Source organism: Salvelinus namaycush, chromosome 32 (assembly GCF_016432855.1).
Source record: "Salvelinus namaycush isolate Seneca chromosome 32, SaNama_1.0, whole genome shotgun sequence".
Classification (NCBI taxonomy): Eukaryota; Metazoa; Chordata; class Actinopteri; order Salmoniformes; family Salmonidae; genus Salvelinus; species Salvelinus namaycush.
In genome coordinates, this window is record NC_052338.1 from 9834563 (window position 1) to 9855452 (window position 20890).

Consider the following 20890-nt stretch of genomic DNA (forward strand, 5'->3'; position numbering starts at 1 on the left):
GAACTTGTTGGCTGCTTTTCCTTCACTCTGTGGTCCAACTCATCCCAAATGATCTCAATTGGGTTGAGGTTGGCTTTTTTTTTTTTTTTGTTGAGGCCAGGTCATCTGATGCAGCACTCCACCATCTCATTCTTGGTCAAATAACCCTTACACAGCCTGGAGGTATGTTGGGTCATTGTCCTGTTGGAAAGCAAATGATCGTCCCACAGCGAAACCAGATGAGATGGCATATCGCTGCAGAATGCTGTGGTAGCCATGCTGGTTAAGTGTGCCTTGAATTCTAAATAAATCACGACAGTGTCACCAGCAAAGCACCATCACACCTCCTCCATGCTTCACGATGGGAACCACACATGTGGAGATCATCCGTTCACCTACTCTGCATCTCACAAAGACACAGAAGTTGGAACCAAAATTCAAATTTTTTGGACTCATCAGATCAAAGTACAGATTTCCATCGGTCTAATGTCCATTGTTCATGTTTCTTGGCTCAAGCAAGTCTCTTCTTCGTATTGGTGTCCTTTTAGTAGGGTTTTCTTTGCAGCAATTCGACCATGAAGGCCTGATTCACGCAGTCTCCTCTCCTCATAATATGGACTTGGTCTTTTACCAAATAGGGCTATCTTCTGTATACCTTGTCACAACACAACGGATTGGCTTAAATGCATTAAGAAGGAAATTCCACAAATGACCTTTTAACAAGGCACACCTGTTAATTGAAATGCATTCCAGATGACTACCTCGTGAATCTGGTTGAGAGAATGCCAAGTGTGTGTGCAAAGCTGTCAAGGCAAAAGGTGGTTACTTTGAAGAATCTCAAATATAAAATATATTTTGATTTGTTTAATGACGCACGGATCCCTTTAGCGGGATAATTTTCGTAAACAACCGCTGAATTGCAGAGCGCCAAATAAAATAAAAAATATATATATATATATATTTATAATCATGAAATCACAAGTGAAATATACCAAAACACAGCGTAGCTTGTTGTTAATCCACCTATTGTGTCAGATTTTGAAAATATGCTTTACAGCGAAAGCAATCCAAGCGTTTGTGAGTTTATCAATCACTAGACAAAACAGTAAGAACAGCTAGCCGCAAATTAGCTTGGTCACGCAAGTCAGAAAAGCAATAAAATTAATCGCTTACCTTTGATCTTCGGATGTTTGCACTCACGAGACTCCCAGTTACACAATAAATGTTATTTTTGTTCGATAAAGATTATTTTTATAACCAAAAACCTCCATTTGGTTTGCGCGTTATGTTCAGAAAACCACAGGCTCGTGCCGGTCCTGAAGGGCAGACGAAAATTCCAAAAAGTATCCGTAATGTTCGTGGAGACATGTCAAAGGTTTTTTATAATCAATCCTCAGGTTGTTTTTAACATACATAATCGATAATATTTCAACCGGACGGTAAACTATCCAATGCTACAGAGAAAGAAAATGTCGAGCTACAACTCTCGTGCGCATGAACTAATCAAAGGACACCTGAAGCGTTTTGATAAATCTCGCTCATTTTTCAAAATAAAAGCTTGAAACTATGTCTAAAGCCTGGTCACAGCCTGAGGAAGCCATTGGAAAAGGAATATGGTTGATACCCCTTTAAATGGAGGATGGGCAAGCAATGGAACAGGGATTTTTCCAAATAAAAGGCACTTCCGGGTTGGATTTCCTCAGGTTTTCGCCTGCAAAATCAGTTCTGTTTTACTCACAGACAATATTTTGACAGTTTTGGAAACTTTAGAGTGTTTTCTATCCTAATCTGTCAATTATATGCATATTCTAGCATCTGGGCCTGAGAAATAGTCCGTTTACCTTGGGAATGTTATTTTTTCAAACATAAAAATAGTGCCCCCTAGCTGAAAGAGGTTAACACTTTTTTTGGTTACTACATGATTCCATATGTGTTATTTCATAGTTTTGATGTCTTCATTATTATTACAATGTAGAAAATAGTACAAATAAAGAACCCTTGAATGAGTAGGTGTGTCAAATGTTGACTGGTAGTGTGTGTGGTATTTACATTGTACCATGGGCACATTTGATCTAGTAAACCTTTATTAATGATAGGCATAATATAACTTTGATTTATCATGATTTATATGAAATACATTTATTGTGGGGCTTGGTGATGGTTTCCAGTTTTATTGGTTAAATTGATTTGTGCTAAATACATAAAATAAAAACCTTTAATGTAGTTGTCAATACTCCTGCATTTGAATATTTGTACCAATAAATCATATGTGTACTGGTATACTGCCACGTAGACATGCATTAACTTGCATCGTATTGCCTAATATAACTATTTAATTGTATTCATTTTACCATGCTTTCCTTGCGGACGTTGTCTCTTTTTGGGGCAACCCCTATTGCGCACCTGGTTGAATGTCGTAGTTAAGTTGGTCTCCCTCGTTTGCATTTGGTGGAGTTTAGACTGAACTACAGTGAAGGAAACGATCAATAGTATAGAAAACCTCATCAATCTCTTATTTCAAATCCACACAGTCAAAACTTCATTATTTATTTTCACAACGTTAACATCTTGGATTCGCGCCGGTGTATTGGGCACGAGGTACCATGGACAATGCTTTTGACAACCTGGATGCTGTCGGCTTCCTACAAATTTGGCAACATTTCGATGTTGATGGTAGGATCTTACTCTTGAATAATTAGAACTATGTTGTCTTTTAATTACTATTGATATTTAATCTGTGTACGTATATCAGGCAATGTTTTAATCGAAAGTCCATGCGCAAACTCAATCTGAACTTTACACCATGTCGTGGAGATAAAACAATACAGAAATAGGGTTTAATTCATCTTATGTTGTACATTTATTTGTTTTAGATAATGGTTATATTGAAGGAAAGGAATTGGACGACTTTTTTCGACACATGATGAAGAAACTTGGGATGAGTGTAAGTAGGCAATTGTAGGACTCCACGTTTCTTCTTTCCTTGTCATACCCAATGCATACTGTGTACACATTCCTAAAAATAACTACAGTAAGCTTTGGCTACTAACATCCTAGAATATCCTAATTAGACCTACTTTGCTCTGTTTTGTTGGGGGCATTCAAGCGATGTCAACATTAGATAACCTCTGAATCCAATCATTAGTCCACATTTTGTCATTCACTGAAATGACGTGAATTCTGTCGAAGTGATATTGTACAGGTAACACTGAATGAAATACTCAAACAAGTGCAACTAATTAATTGGTGAGCCCATTTGTGGAATGTGTTCAAATGTCACTGTGTTGTTCCTAAAGGATGAAATAACAGATGACAAAATTAGAAGAGTGAAAGAAAGGTTCATGTCAGCTTATGACACCACAGCGGATGGTCGCCTGCAAATCCAAGAGGTATGTTTACTTGTACTTATTCATACATACCTTCTTCCCCTTTTATTTGTCTGTAGGTCATTTATTATTAAGTATACTTACAACCCAGAGAGAGAGGGGGGGTAATTGGATTGTGATCAAAATGTCCTAACAGCACATTTTTTTGTGAAGCAGCCTTGAAACTACCTAATTGCTCTGTCATTTGCATAATGTTATTGCCTTGCTTCATCTTTGTATGTCTTGCAATTAATTATAATGAGTTTGTTAAAATAAATTGCGTTTAATTTTGCAACTCATTTTGGCTTTGACATTTAGTTTTCTTTGTCCATAGACTGTATTTCCATACATTTTATGTTGAAAGAGGAATTATGCCTGTTGAAGCTGAGGGGACACTTACCCCTTAAATTGTAGGAAGAAATTATACAAGATTTAGTTTATTTTACACAAAATTACCCATCAGGGATTGAATTATGCCTGCCTGTGATTGTTAACTAATTTGATTGAACATAAATGTTCCAGTTGGCCACCATGATGCTACCGGAGGAGGAGAACTTCCTCCTACTGTTCCGCAGAGAAACACCATTGGACAACAGTGTGGAGTTCATGAGGGTAAGATCAAAGATCACATACAGTGATTGACATATATGCACAAAATATACAATCCTATTATTGGTTGGGTAGTGTGTCCTATATTCTCTTGAGCACTTTCATCAAAGCTAAATGGGCCTCTCACTCCCCCAACAGATCTGGAGAAACTATGATGCTGACAGCAGTGGATACATATCAGCTATAGAGCTCAAGGTACATTCAAAGAATGCCCTTCTACTAATTGCCATGCTTTCAGTGAGACCACTGCCATGGCCCGCTCAGAGACATTGTCTTAGCTAGTTGTTGTCTACTTTCTAAGTAAGAATCAATGAGTGGCCAAAGTTGTTATTGTTTACATAGTTGCTCTAGGTCTCTGTTGACACGTGTTGCTTTAAGGGTCTTTTGGAAGGATAGGAATGATGATAGTGTCTAAGAATTGTTGACAGACATGTTCTCCACTTGGTTCTGGAGCATTATCCTCTTATGTGGACAGATCAATAGGGTAGGGCTGATATATGATTAAATCGAATATCGTGATATTTGACATTATCATGACGTGCAAAATGATATATCATGATGTGTAAGGCTATACTCTATTTGAACTTTTCAAATCAAAACAGTGCAGTTTTATCAGGCTGTATCAATATGTTGAAAATGAAGTCTAAATTAATTAAATAAGCCTTATTGTTTACCAATGCTAAGAATAGTTCATTAGAATGCGGCTATAATATTGTAAATAAGCAAAAGAATTGCACTGTCTGGAATGATGTAGTCATTAACGGCGCGAAATTATTATATTGGATGTCGCGATATTTGGAGTAACATATCGTTGAAGTGTCCCCAAATATCGCCCAGCCCTACAAGGCAAGACAGAAGTACTTTTCTTCCAATTTCCAAACACTTGATGGTTTATAGTTCACCCACAGTACATTTACTGAAGAGGAATTGTACTATTTATGAACACTTTGATTCAGAATGAGGGACAAAAGTGTTATGGCACACTTTTCTCCCCTTTTTTTGTTCGGAGTGGCTTAGGAACCGAGTTCTCCGGACTCCTCCCTCTTCCTGACAGCTAAAGGTCCAAAGCTTCTGCACATGTGCAGGATTCTCTACTTTGCACATAATCTCTGCTCGTTTAATAAAGTTAGATCAAAGCTGAATCAATGTCTGCAAGATCACATAATGATAGTATTCTACATAACAGAACCGAATATAATAGCTTAGTATAACGTTACTATAAGACAAAAAAAGCTAATTTGTTTAACTTTTTAGGATAGGGGGCAGCATTTTGAATTTTGGATGAAAAGCGTGCCAAAAGTAAACTGCTTGTTACTCAGGCCCAGAACCTAGGATATGCATATAATTGGTAGATTTGGATAGAAAACACTCGAAAGTTTCCAAAACTGTTAAAATAATGTTTGAGTATAACAGAACTGATATGGCAGGCGAAAACCTGAGGAAAATCCATCCCGGAAGTGCCATTATTTTGAAATGGGTGTTGTTCCATTGAAAGCCTATCCACCATATAAATGGTTATGACCCAGATTGTGTTCCCTATGGCTTCCACTAGTTGAGAACAGTCTTTAGACATTGTTTCAGGCTTTTATTCTGAAAAATGAGGGAGAATGACAACATTGAGTGAGTGGACCCTAGGATGTCACCAGAGCTGGTTACTGCGCATGACCGAGAGCGCACCTTTCTTGTTTTTCTTTTATATTGATGATGCTATTGTCCGGTTGAAATACTATCGATTATTTAGGCAAAAAAACAACCTGAGGATTGATTATAAACATCGTTTGACATGTTTCTACGAACTTTACGGATACTATTTGGAATTTTCATCTGCCCGTTGTGACCCCATTTGAGCCATTGGATTACTGAACAATACGCGCCAACAAAATTTAGGTTTTTGGATATAAAGAGGGACTTTATCGAACAAAACAAACATTTATTGTGTAACATGGAGTCTTGTGAGTGCAACCATACGAAGATCATCAAAGGTAAGTGATTAATTGTATTGCTATTTCTGACTTTCGTGACTAATCTACTTGGCTGCTAACTGTTTGTAATGTTTTGTGTGCTGAGCGCTGTCCTCAGATAATCGCATGGTTTGCTTTCGCCGTAAAGCCTTTTTGAAATCTGACACCTTTGCTGGATTAACAACAAGTTAAGCTTTATTTTGATGTATTGCACTTGTGATTTCATGAAAATTCTATATTTATAGTAATTTAATTTTAATTTGGCGCTCTGCAATTTCACCGGAAGTTGTCGAGGTGGGACGCTAGCCATATGAAGTTAAGAGATTTTAGGATGATTGTCGCATTTTTCTCTCATGTGGCCAAAACTCAAGTGTGCGCCACCAGGCAAAATACACTGAGTGTACAGTACAAAACATTAAGAACACCTGCTCTTTCCATGACATAGACTGACCAGGTGAAGCTATGATCCCTTATTGATGTCACTTGTTGAATCCACTTCAATCTGTGTAGATGAAGGGGAGGAGACCGGTTAAAGACAGGAGGAGACCGGTTAAAGAAGGATTTTAAAGTTTTCAGACATAGGTTGTGTATATATGTGCAGTTCAGAGGGTGAATGGGTAAGACAAACGATTTAAGTGGCTTTGAACGGGGTATGGTAGTAGGTGCCAGGCGCATCGGTTTGTGTCAAGAACTGCAACGCTGCAGTGTTTTTCACACTCAACAGTTTCCCGTGTGTATCAAGAATGTTCCACCACCCAAAGGACATCCAGCCAACTTGACACAGCTGTGGGAAGCATTGGCGTCAACATGGGTCAGCATCCCTGTGGAACGCTTTTGACACCTTGTATAGTACATGCCCCAATGAATTGAGGCTGTTTTGAGGGCAAAAGGGGGTGCAACTCAATATTAGGAAGGTGTTCTTAATGTTTTGTACACAGTGTATGTGCTTTAATTGAAACTAAGGACAGGTATGCTACAGTTTAACACCACCTGCTCTAAAATGCACTCATTGTACATAATTCAAAACTGAAGGCTAGTACAAAACAACACTGTATAACTCAAGAAGATCTAATGCATATCTCCATGAAACTTATTGAGATCAAATGGTTGGCATGCAGATGCTGCATGGACGATTGACAGTGAGAAATGTGAAGGGAGGGTTCCAACCAACATTTGTGTGTAAAGTAGAGGTAAAGAAACACATGAACAAAATGTGATTCAGATCTTCAGCTCTGGGGACAAGGGATCCGGGGGCGGGACAAGAGCGGTTGCCTACAGATTTGCAGTCTATGCCTTTTTTATTATGTATGTATTTCTCCTTTATTTGACCTGGGACGTCACATTAAGAGACCACCTTTTTTCACTCGAGACCAAGGCCCATGTTTATCAAGTGTCTGAATAGTAGGACTACTGAACTAGGATCAGTTTTAGATTATAATAAATGGATCCTAGATCAAGATAAAAACCTGATCTTAGATCAGCACTCCTACTCTGAGACACTTGATAAATATGGGCCCAGATCATCTAGTTGGCTGTCTTCCTCTGTGTCCTCCTAACAGGGTTTCCTGCAGGACCTGTTCCTCCAGCACAAGAAGACCATCTCCCCCAACAAACTGGAGGAGTACACAGACACCTTGGTAACAACAAGCCCCAGCTCCTTTACTCTGTCTCCATTTGAGGCCTCTTGGTCAAGAAGTGTAAAAAGTAGTCAACCTTACAGCCAATTGTTTTCCTCTCCTGGGTCTGATGTGTTGTGTGACCCAAACACAGTTGTCTCATCACAGACTGCTTTGAAGAGGTTGAAAATAATCAAAAGGATGTAGACGGTTATCTGTTGTCTCTTAAATGAGTATACTATACCCTGTTCAATGGGCAATTCAATTTGGATGATTGGGGGAGAGCTATACATAGTAATGCTACTATGCCATTCAATGCAATAAGGAGTGCACTAAAGGGATTATTTCTCATTGAAGTATGTAATTGGCGGTAATACCCTTGGTATTCACTCCCCTCTAGTATTAGTAATTGGATGGTACTGTGATGGAGGGTGATCAGCTATTTAAAGATATTCAGAAGTGATATTATTTTTACTGTTTAGCCATTGTCATTAATTGTGGACCATTTAATGAATTACTGTGTGTGTGTGCGTGCGTTTTTATATATCAGTGTTGAGTAAAATATGATGCACAGCATGGGAAATACACTGGCATCATTTGAATTAGGTTCTCTTTGGTATTGTTGTACAGTGTTAATTTGACTTGGTGTCATGTGTATCATCAAGTAAAATTCAGAGTATGCAGTGGTGATTTTAGCATGTAAATCTTGGTGGGGCAACAAAAAAAGAAAAGTGGGATGCATGCCAGCAAAGCCACAACACTAAACAATACATTCATCGCACTATAACAGTGACAAACGGTGACCACAAACTGTTAGGCCCTACAGTACATAAAGCTGTCCCAACACCTTACCACTGCTTGTCTGGCAGCGAAACAGTTCATTCAGCCTCATTTTCCTGCCTGTTAAAAAAAACATACTGTGGCTGACTTGCTTAAACAAATGTGTTTTTTACTGACAATTGAGATGTACAAAATATAGCATAAGGGGATGACGAGCGGATAAGAGGCAATTCATAATTTCGATGAAGACATTAATGAGCTAGCTAGGATGGACGTTGTCAATATTACTATTCGTTCAGCACTTTCGAAATGTACAGCGACAGAATTCAGAACATGGGCCATTCTTACAGTATTCTCATTGTCTGCACACCAAGTCAGAACAGTATGTTAAGTTATGAGGGATGGACGGGACCAAATTATTAGGGTGAGGCACATGGGCTAACAGCTTACTACACAACATACACTTAGTGTTACTTTCTTGGCTACAGTATACATATCTCCCTGGCATATTACGTAATTTATGCAGCAGCATAGAAGACATTTTTGGAGTCACTTTGTTGTGCTGTGTTCACTTGAACAGGAAGGTGGTGCGGCGGTCCATTTTGTGGGCTCTAGAAAGAAGCCCGACATCCCGACTTGGAATTCCGAGTTGGATGAACATTTAAATTATTTTCTTGTTTTCCCAGTCACAGCTAATTCCCAGTTGTCTTGAACTACCTGATGTCTGAGATTTCCCAGTTCTGAGTTTCCAGTTGTTTTGAATGCGGCTGAATTCATTCTGCATTGAAAGCACGGCCAATGTATTCAAACTTTTCTGGCCCATGTCGTTACCCACCTTTTCGTGATATCCAATAGGTAGTTACGATCTTGTCTCATCACTGCAACTCCCCTACGGACTCGGCAAAGTTCGAGTGTCAAGCCGCACCTCTTCTTGACACACTGCCCGCTTAACCCGGAAGCCAGCCGCACCAATGTGTCGGAGATAACACTTGACCTGATGACCGAGGTCAGCTTGCAGGAGCCCGGCCCGCCTCATGGAGTCACTAGAGTAAGATGAGACAAGAACATCCCGGGCCGGCCAAACCCTCCCCTAAATGGACGACACTGGGCCAAATGTGCGGTTAAGGCCGGCTGTGACAGCCTGAGATTGAACCCGTGGCTGCAGTGGCGCCTTAGCACTCATTGATGAATTTGCGATTTTCAACTTGTTGTGTAATGTTTGTCCAATGGCCGATGAGCACCGATACGTTTAATCTATAATTGCTCTTCATATGACAAGGATTGAAAAGGATTTGACAGTAGATTGTCGACTTGATTCATGAAGATTTTGAAAGTATGATGTTGACATGATCAGTCCAATCAAAGCTACTGTAGATAAAACGTGATTTGACGTCATTTTATCTGTGGCCAATGATCTTGAGCCTTCTTGGATGGGCACTTATGGCAGCACCCAAAAGGCTTGAATTTTCGAGCTCTACCAGTAGATTTTGCGGTTACGTAGTGTCTCCATGAGTGACAGAACACTGAACCAATCATGATGCAACTAGAGAACATTACCAACCCCTACGCTCCATATTTTCCGCTGGCTGCCCCACCACCACAGAAAGCTCTGAGCTAGGCTGAAACACCTGCATTTTGGAGCTGCCTTACTCAAGAAAGCATTTTGTATGCAGCTGTATTAACTAAATTATTATTATTATTTTATAGTTTGCAAACTGATGTGTGACGTATTAATGCCAAAACAATAACATGCAAAACAGACTAAACAGGTGGGGCTCAAAACATGAATGATGCGTCGCCACTGTGAGTATGTGTAAATGTTCTTGGCAAATAAAGGTGATTCTGATGTGTATGTACTTTGACAAACTATCTAATGATTCTGATGCTTTATTCTGTTTATTTTCCCAACAGATGAAGATGTTTAACAAAAACAATGATGGCAGGCTGGATTTGAATGACCTAGCCAGGTACTAATTATTTAGCAATTGTTCTCCTACATTGCTAGGTGGCTCTTATTGTGCCTAACTGTTTTCCTTCTCCCAGAATCCTTGCTCTGAAAGAGAACTTCTTGCTGAAGTTTGACATGAATGTAAGTATAACATTTGTTGATGAATTTTTCTGATAACCTGCAGTCAGATAAGACTTAAGACATTGTCAATACACGCTCCATCTTCAATTACTTACTGTAGTCATCATTGGCTTGAATTAGAGGAACAAAATTGTGGGTGTTGCGGTACCACTCTGTTTCAGGCTTGCAGTCAAGAAGACCGGAAGAGGGACTTTGAGAAGATATTTGCCCACTATGATGTTGTAAGTCATTTTACGTTTAGCCACAACATAATTGTCTTCAACTTCAATTGGGATTGTAAGGTTCATGGTGATAAGCATATTAAATACAATTACAGTATTGCTTATGATGATGACTTGTGATTTTACTGATGCTTCATTGGCCTTAATTATAAAAAATATATAATATCAGTATAAATGGGCTAGAACACACAGCTGTATTGGAAGTGGATCAGTACAGGGGCGTAGGCACGGGTGGGCCTGGGGAACCAAGCCTATCCACTCAGATTGAGCAGCAACAAAAAAACACAATGTTTTTTGTTTTCTTTATAATTGTTTATGCTCTTTACTTGTCAGTGTTCCAATTTGTCTTTTTACCTAAACATGCAAACACCATCAGATAGAATTCATAGCAAGCAGACACTGGGTTAGTCAGATTTGATTAAATATAACAGGCTAGATGACCTGGAATGACATTCACTCTCACGGGATGGGTTGCCAAAAATAACTAATTGAAAGCCACACCCCCAATAAGCAATGAATATGACTGCATTGAGGCATATCCCACTGTGCTTCTATGGCTATATGCACCATACCACTGCCTATTTCATTTGTTCATTTAGCAAACAAGACAGCTCATAATCCAGCCCTCTGGCTAAATGTGTAGAATAGCATTAGATGAGCTATAAAACTGTACATTTTCCTGTGCCCCAAGGCAAAATGTGTAGAATAGCATTAGATAAAATATAAAACTGCACATTTTCCTCTGCCCCAAGGCAAAATGTGTAGAATAGCATGAGATTAGCTGTAAAACAAAAATGATTCTCTTTGCCCCAAGGCAAAATATGTAAAACTGCAGGAAGTTAGCTGCTTTTGTTGGGATGGGGGCACCCACATTTCTGCAGGCCCACCCACCAATGAATATCTGGCTACGCCACTGGATCAGTACAGAGATGTATTCACAGGACGTAATGCCTATTAAAGATATAGTGCCAGGAATGTATTTCATCATTGAGCTTCTAATACCATTATTAACTGAAGTGGTGGTCCTGTTGCAGTGTCATGCTCCTCCGTGCTGCATGATTGTGGATGTGTGATGTAGTTATACATTATCCCATTAAGCAGAATTTAGATGCTGTCCTCTTTATAATCTCCCAAGGCACATCAGGATGTCGTCTTCATCTCTTTTTCTGAAGTCAGCAATTTTTGTTGCTGTTGTTTACAGAGTAAGACGGGTGCTTTGGAGGGTCCGGAGGTGGATGGCTTTGTCAAAGACATGATGGAACTGGTCACGGTAAAAAAAAAAATGTTTTGCTATACCTTAAACTACAAATGTACTTATGTTATTAACTTAGATATATGATGCTCCTATATTGATTCTGCGTTATTGTAAGTTATGGTCTCCGAATGTAGGCGTGGGTTCGGATCCCACTTCTGACACCATGCTACTATATATTTATATGGATTAAGCAAAGAGAATTGAGTCAAGTTAACAGAACGTCCAACTGTAGTAGACTGTGAAGGCCTTGAGCTAATGGTTTGAATATGTTTCCTTTATACCCAACATAGCCTACCATTAGTGGAACGGACCTGGACAAGTTCCGCAAGGTCCTGCTGGGCCACTGTGACATGAACGGTGATGGAAAGATCCAGAAGAATGAACTGGCCCTGTGCCTCGGCCTGAAATACTCCAGTTAATAGTACTAATTACCCTAGTTAGCACCACAGGCTAACCGCTAACTCATTGATAGCATGCCGCAATGCAATAGCTCATAGCTTTTAGACAACCAAAGAGCATTGCATGATGGTTGGTTGGTTGAAAGGAAGTTGTTGCATAGAGTAGACCCATTGGGGCTTTTGGGGAATTTGTTTTGTGATCCTTCATTTTGTTTGACTGTATCTGTTGATGACAATTCTGAGTACCTTTGAGAACGTTGTGTGTGTGAACTATTTTGTATGCACGTTGCATACGCCTGCCTATAACTTGCAAAAATATAGTGGTGATATAAGTATTTTGGGATTTAAGTTGTTTTGGGATATTTGTGGGTTGTATTGATTTAATTACCATGATGGCTGCATTTACTTGTCAGAACTGTTGTTTTTTATGTGCAAAAAATATGGTGAAAATAAGTGCCATTTAATGGTTTGACATTTCACCTCCTACTTTAAATGGTATTTGTAGAGAATGTACTATCAAAGTAAATATGTAATACAATGTAACATGTAATGCAATACAGTATGACAACAATCTCTGTGTCCCTGGGCATCTGTATGTTTCTCCAGTCTGTAACAACAGTCTGCAAACACAAGCTAATGCAGTTCTATTATTGAACTAATCATCACTATTTACATAACCACAACTTGATTAATAGTACATGTCTGGTGTATACCCATTGTATCAGAGCAGACAATGCTGTGAGCCTTAGGCACAAAGGAAAATATTGACACATGAGGATGTCTGGGCTTCCATTCTCCATGATCTCAGTCCTTTCGTGCAATAATGGATTTTCAGAGTTTCATTGCTTTAATGCTTGGTAACCAGAGCTTTTCAAAGGCACAACAGCCAAAATGCTATGGAAACAGATTGAACAGCAACTCAAAGCACCCATTAAAGAGATATACAAAGCAAATATGGTTGATAGAAAGTAGACCAGAATGGCTTTAAAAGCTTTTCAAGTCCATTGGGCGCTGTGTAATTCTGTGAAGCCAAGGCTCATAGCGCACTGTCACTGTTGTCTAGTTGGAGGCTGATGTCATTGCTAAAAGCCCCACCAGATGCCTGCCTGACTAAGGTTAGAGACACTTCACTTGCCTAACAGCAGCTCACGAGCAGGAAAATTACAGAGGACAGCAGTCTAGAGAGTCATTATTGTGTCACTTGCTGTGCCCTCTTTGAAACTTGCTGTGCCTTCAAATTCCTGACCACAGTATAGCTGTGTTTCAATACCCATACTGTATATTACTTACTTAATGAGTATATACTACATACTATTAGTTCATTTTAGTATACTGTAAACAAACCGTGTCCTTTCAGCTGAGCATACTAGCGCTTCGCCTTCTCCCCGAAGTTGATGCTGTTGCTATGCAACCTCTTGCTAGTTTATTAGCATAACAAATTACTAGCCAGACTTGAGGTGTGTTCGTAAATTCAATCTGGAGTGCCAGAGTGCGCTCTGGGCGTTCGTCAATTCAGGGCGTTGTCAGATTCTCTATTTGTAAATTCAGAGCGTTTCGCTCTCGGAGCGTTCAGAGGGCACACTGGAGGCTCGGGCCGAGGATTAGGCTTGATCCGAGCGTTCTGGCCTCACAACGGCTGTCAAACACCCAAACTAACTGGCTAACTTGCTCGCTACTTCCAGACACATGAGAGAACACCTCACTCTGATCATTTTACTCAACCAAGCAGAGCTGGTTAGGTAGTTTAATGATGCTTTTTTGCTGACATTTACTGACACCGGTCACATTCAACAGGTGTTGAGTGTTTGTAAATCCATCAGTTATTCGCACTCTGCCTCTGGCAGTCAGACGAGAGTGCTCTGAAATTGGAGTCTATAGCCCAGAGCGAATTTACAAATGGACCTGAACGACTATACCACTTAGCTAAACTATGAATGACAATCAAGTCAATAAACGTTGGGTAGTTAGTTAAATAGCATAAAGTAAATATACTGGGAAGTTTGATGTACTAGTAGCCAACTAACATTACAGTAGGTCGCTAACATACCCGGCTGTTACATACCAAGGTAAAGACAGTTTCAGGTTGGATACTCGATGGCTTGGGCCCCTCTCTCGGGGCGAACCCATTCCAGGGTGCCCTGCCCTTCACAAAGAAAATAGAACTCTACCCCGGGGCTCCCGCCAGCTTCTCCGGGATCGGTCGCGTTACCACACTGGATGCCTCGCGGCGTCCGTCTCCGCCAGTCCGTGGACTTTCTAAAAGTAATTTGAGGTCAGTAGGTCACATTGACCAAGGAGCTTTTGAGATTTGAAAGTTTGAAAAATGTATGTAAAATTGTGTGAGATGAAAATGGACAAACTAAAGGGTGTGCAATATAGAAGGGTAGTCAGTGGACATTCTGAACCTTCTTTGAGTCCAGTAGGTCATATGACCAAGGAACTATTGAAATTTGAAACATTGAAAAACATTGAAAATTCATGTAAATTGCTTCAGATGAAAATGGACAAACTAAAGTGTGCAATGTGTAGGCCAGGTGAGTGTACATTCTGAACCTTGTTTGAAGACAGTTGATCACATGACCAAGGAGCTATTGAAATTTTTAAGTTTGAAAAATGTATGTAAAAACGTGAGAGATGAAAATGGACCAACTAAAGGGTGTGCAATGTGTAGGTCCACTGAGTGTATATTCTGGACTTTGTCTGAAGTCAGTAAGTCACATGACCAAGGACCTATTGAAATTCTAAGATTTTAATAAATTATTTAAAATAGTGCGAGATGTAAATCGACACAGAAAAAGTGTGTGCAATCTGTGTCTATGCCATCGGGTTAGCTACAACCAGTTTTGAAAGTTTTAGGAGTAATAGTTAAAGAACTATTGAAATTTGAAAAATTTGATTTGTCACCATGTTGACGGTTACGAACTGCTGTTGGTGGACGTAAGGAAAACTACAGGTGAATATCCAACCTGAATCTGTCCTTACCTCGGTGCGGTACATATTACTGTAATGATATGCTATGCGGTTCGTTAGGATAGCGTAGCTAACAAATTGTCAGGAAACATAACGTGCAAACGTAACTTATTTACTTTATTACATTGCTCAACAATTTCTTATCATTTGTCATAATTTGTATCCGCTCTCGTTGGACTTCGGCTGCATATTTTCCGCAATTTTCTAAATATCTAAAAACGTTGTGAAGCCAAGCCCATTTTCTGAAGAAGACCACAAGTCTGGTTCATCCTTGGGAGCAATTTCTAAACGCCTGAAGGTACCGCGTTCATCTGTACAAACAATTGTACGCAAGTATAAACACCAAGGGACCACGCAGCCGTCATACCGCTCAGGAAGGAGACGGGTTCTGTCTCCTAGAGATGAACGTACTTTGGTGCGAAAAGTGCAAATCAATCCCAGAACAACAGCAAAGGACCTTGTGAAGATGCTGGAGGAAACAGGTACAAAAGTATCTATATCCACAGTAAAACGAGTCCTATATGGACATAACCTGAAAGGCCGCTCAGCAAGGAAAAAGCCACTGCTCCAAAACCGCCATAAAAAAGCCAGACTACGGTTTGCAACTGCACATGGGGACAAAGATTGTACTTTTTGGAGAAATGTCCTCTGGTCTGATGAAAGAAAAATAGAACGGTTTGGCTATGATAGTTATGTTTGGAGGGAAAAGGGGGAGGCTTGCAAGCCGAAGAACACTATCCCAACCGTGAAGCACAGGGGTGGCAGCGCTTTGCTGCAGGTAGGACTGGTGCACTTCACAAAATAGATGGCATCATGAGGCAGGAAAATTATGTGGATATATTGAAGCAACATCTCAAGACATGTCAGGAAGTTAAAGCTTGGTCACAAATGGGTCTTCCAAATGGACAATGACCGCAAGCATACTTCCAAAGTTGTGGCAAAATGGCTTAAGGACAACAAAGTCAAGGTATTGGAGTGGCCGTCACAAAGCCCTGACCTCAATCCCATAGAACATTTGTGGGCAGAACTGTACAAGCGTGTGCGAGCAAGTAGGCCTACAAACCTGATTCAGTTACACTAGCTCTGTCAAGGAGGAATGGGCCAAAATTCACCCAACTTATTGTGGGAAGCTTGTGGAAGTCTACCCGAAACGTTTGACCCAAGTTAAACAATTTCAAGGCAATGCTACCAAATACTAATTGAGTGTATGTAAACTTCTAACCCACTGGGAATGTGATGAAAGAAATAAAAGCTGAAATAAATCATTATCTCTACTATTATTATGAAAAGTCACATTCTTAAAATGAAGTGGTGATCCTAACTGACCTAAGACAGGGAATTTTTACTCTGATTAAATGTCAGGAATTGTGAAAAACGGAGTTTATATGTATTTGGCTAAGGTGTATGTAAACTTCTGACTTCAACTGTAGTTGGGTGGGCTATGTACAGGTGCAATGATCTGTAAGCTGCTCTGACAGCTGACGCTTAAAGTTAGTGAGGGATATATGAGTCCAACTTCAATGATTTGTGCAATTCGTTTCAGTCATTGGCAGCAGAGAACGGGAAGGAAAGGCGGCCAAACGAGGAGTTGGCGTTGGGGGTGACCAGTGAAATATACCTGCTGGAGCGTATGCTACGGGTGGGTGCTGCTATGGTGACTAGTGAGCTAAGGCGGGGCTTTACCTAGCAAAGACTTATAGATTTCCTGGAGCCAGTGGGTTTGGCGATGAATATGAAGCGAGGGCCAGCCAACGAGAGCATACAGGTCGCAGTGGTGGGTAGTATATGGGGCTTTGGTGGCAATATGGATGGCACTGTGATAGACTGCATCCAATTTTCTGAGTAGAGTGTTGGAGGGTATTTTGTAAGCATGAGTGAAGGATGCTTTGTCGCGAAATAGGATGCCGATTCTAGATTTCATTTTGAATTGGAGATGCTTAATGTGAGTCTGGAAGGACAGTTTACAGTCTAACCAGACACTTGGGTATTTGTAGTTGTCCACATATTCTAAGTCAGAACCGTCCAGAGTAGTGATGCACGAGGGGCAGGCAGGTGCGGGCAGAGCATGCATTTAGTTTTACTTGCAGTTGGAGGCCACGGAAGGAGAGTTGTATGGCATTGGAGCTCGTCTGGAGGTTTGTTAACACAGTGTCCAAAGAAGAGCCAGAAGTATACAGAATGGCGTCATCTGCGTAGAGGTGGACCAGAGAATCATCAGCAGCAAGAGCGACATCATTGATGTAGACAGAGAAAAGAGTGGGCCCGAGAATTGAACTATGTGGCACCCCCATAGAGACTGCCAGAGGTCCGGACAACAGGCCCTCCAATTTTACACACTGAACTCTGAGACGTAGTTGGTGAACCAGCCGAGGCAGTCATTTGAGAAACCAAGGCTGTTGAGTCTGCCGATAAGAGTGCAGTGATTGACAGAGTCGAAAGCCTTAGCCAGGTCAATGAATACGGCTGCACAGTAATGTCTTTTATCGATGGCGGTTATGATATTGTTTAGGACCTTGAGCGTGGCTGAGGTGCACCCATGACCAGCTCGGAAACAAGATTGCATAGCGGAGAAGGTACGGTGGAATTCGAAATGGTCGGTGATCTGTTTGTTAACTTGGCTTTCGAAGACCTTGGAAAGACAGGGTAGGATAGATATAGGTCTGTAACAGTTTGTGTCTAGAGTGTCTCCCCCTTTGAAGAGGGGGATGACCGCGGCAGCGTTCCAATCTTTAGGGATCTCAGAAGATACGAAAGAGGTTGAACAGGCTAGTAGTAGGGGTTGCAACAATTGCGGCGGATTGTCTAGCCCAGCTGATTTGTAGGGGTCCAGATTTTGCAGCTCTTTCAGAGCATCAGCTAACTGGATTTGGGTGAAGGAGAAATGGGGGAGGCTTGGGCAAGTTGCTGTGGGGGTGCAGAGCTGTTGATCGGGGTAAGGGTAGCCAGGTGGAAAGCATGGCCAGCTGTAGAAAAATGCTTATTGAAATTCTCGATTATCGTAGATTTATCGGTGGTGACAGTGTTTCCTAGCCTCGGTGCAGTGGGCAGCTGGGAGGAGGTGTTCTTATTTTCCATGGACTTTACAGTGTCCCAGAACTTTTGGGAGTTTGTGCTACAGGATGCAAATTTCTGTTTAAAAAAGCAAGCCTTTGCTTTCCTAACTGCCTGTGTATATTGGTTCCTAACTTCCCTGAAAAGTTGCATGTCGTGGGGGCTATTTGATGCTAATGCAGTACGACACAAGATGTTTTTGTGCTAGTCAAGGGCAGTCATAGCCCTTGGTTCACTCCAGACCTATCTGTTCTTAGTTCTACATTTTTGGAATGGGATATGCTTATTTAAGATGGTGAGGAAAGCACTTTTAAAGAATAACCAGGCATCCTCTACTGACGGAATGAGGTCAATATCCTTCCAGGATACCGGGGCCAAGTCGGTTAGAAAGGCCTGCTCGCTGAAGTGTTTTAGGGAGCGTTTGACAGTGATGAGGGGTGGTCGTTTGACCGCGGACCCATTACGCACACAGGCAGTGAGGCAGTGATCGCTGAGATCCTGGTTAAAGCCAGCAGAGATGTATTTAGAGGGCAGGTTGGTCAGGATGACATCTATGAGCGTGCCCATGTTTACGGATTTAGGGTTGTACCTGGTAGGTTCCATGATAATTTGTGTGAGTTACCTGGCCCTGCCATTGTTAGAGAAGAGGCCATCAATTGAACACAAAAAATCCAGTTCAGATATTTGAGATGTATTCATTCATTACCTCCTGGTTAATCAAATTGTGGTTATGCCCTGTTCTTAAGGTGACCCATAGCGGTTTGGCATGTGCAACCAAAGATTGAAACCTGAAAATAACGTCACAATCCATTCCCTGGATGGATCTTCCACCACACTGCTAGACAAGATTTTAATAGATTGTAGTGGGTGGAATGTAATGAATGGGATGGTAGCAAAAACATACAACCAAAAGTTGTGTTTATAAATGTACGCACAACTTTAATTTGCATGTTCTTGATACTGTCACATTCATTTCATTCCAGCCATTCCAATGGTCCCGTCCTCCCCATTGATCCCTCCACCACCAGCCACAGTGAGTGGCTGTTACAGGTGGGTTCCCCCATACCAGTGGTGTAAAGGTTTTTGGGGGTATCTGTACTTTACTATTTATATTTTTGACCACTTTTACTTTTACTCCACTACATTCCTAAAGACAATAATGTCGTTTTTACTCCATACATTTTCCCTGACACCCAAAAGTAGCTTAGTTTGTAAATTATGTCAGTGTTGGAGCGTGCCACTGGCTATCCATATTTTTTTTTAAACAAGACAATCGAATGTGAAATGATTTAAACTTTTATTTTGACTTTTGATACTTAAGTATATTTTTGCAATTACATTTACTTTTAATACTTAAGTATATTTAAAACCAAATACTTTTAGACTTTTACTAAAATATTATTTAACTGGGTGACTTTCACTTTTACTTGTCATTTTCTATTAAGGTATCTTTACTTTTACTCAAGTATGAAAATTGGGTACTTTTTCCACCACTGGCCCATACAACCGCCTGATTCCTGTTATTTCATCCAGCCCAGCTGGAACTGACCATAATGACGCTGTGTGCTCTTTGTCATTAACTCCACCGGCTCTGTGTTTAAGGTGCCAATCCAGGGCCTCTTTTGGTTTTGCCAGCCTCCCCTTCGGACTAAGCCATTCTCCAATGCATCAGAGAAGCCTGTGCCAACACAGAACAGCCATAGAGGAAATGAAGACAGCCTCTAATCAAGATGTCTGTACCAAGGGATGATGGGAGGATTATTAGCACGGATTTGGAGTTGGGAGGAAAGAGGGGGATGCCAATATAGGGGTGCTGTTTGGGGGCTCTGCAGCTGCGCCACATAATAAAAAATAGAGCTGGTGGAGTCTGATGGCTAAATTAAAGACTATGTAATACTCGCTGATAGCCTGGAGCTAATGATGCGCCTTTAGATTCTCTGTGGTTGTCGACCTATTGCCAGGGTCCTGTTTGCATGCGAAGATGCTCCAAAAACATTAAACCTTGTCCAAAACATTTTTACTACAGTGTGTGTTAATGAACAGAACCCTATATTGGGACACTGACTTCCAAGGGGGTAGCTTGAGTGTACATTGATGACACATTTCCTGCTGTTAGATAAGTTGAGTTATCTGAGTCATATACTATAGTTATAGTACCTGTATGTACTAATAATACTTTCACTCCCAGCTTTTAAAAAGTATCATCAGCTACAAAATGTAGTAAATATTATTACACCTGGCATGATGGTATGAAACATGGGACCTCCAGTAAGAAATTAAATATGTTATTTTCTAGTCATAGAATATTCAACAGGCCTCGAGGCTGAGATGCAGTAAATAGCAGACTACTATGTGGATGGTGTGAGATTTTCCACAAGTGTTAATTTTATTAAATGACATATTCCTAAGGGAACGAGCTACATTCAATTAGATCCCCCAAAAATCTGATATCTCAGTCTCAATGTGTTATTATTGTCAATATTTCATGCCTAATGTGATTGATTGTGATGAAAACACAGTAGCTCTTGTAGCCTATGCCATTTTTGCAATCATGTGAGGACCTCTTGTGGTAGTCTGTGGTACACTACTATTCGTA

The 20890-nt window shown here is 40.6% G+C and overlaps 1 protein-coding gene across 1 annotated transcript; it reads left to right on the plus strand.

The window, feature by feature from the left end:
- Positions 1 to 1920: 1920 nt before the first annotated feature.
- Positions 1921 to 12825, plus strand: LOC120027538 (secretagogin-like). The gene is made up of 11 exons (XM_038972528.1): positions 1921 to 2652; positions 2853 to 2923; positions 3276 to 3368; positions 3867 to 3956; positions 4092 to 4148; positions 7474 to 7551; positions 10222 to 10277; positions 10354 to 10399; positions 10561 to 10620; positions 11822 to 11890; positions 12166 to 12825. Exons 1-11 carry the CDS (start codon positions 2583 to 2585, stop codon positions 12292 to 12294), a joined length of 819 nt encoding a protein of 272 aa, XP_038828456.1. The 5' UTR covers positions 1921 to 2582; the 3' UTR covers positions 12295 to 12825.
- The last annotated feature ends 8065 nt before the right edge of the window (positions 12826 to 20890 follow it).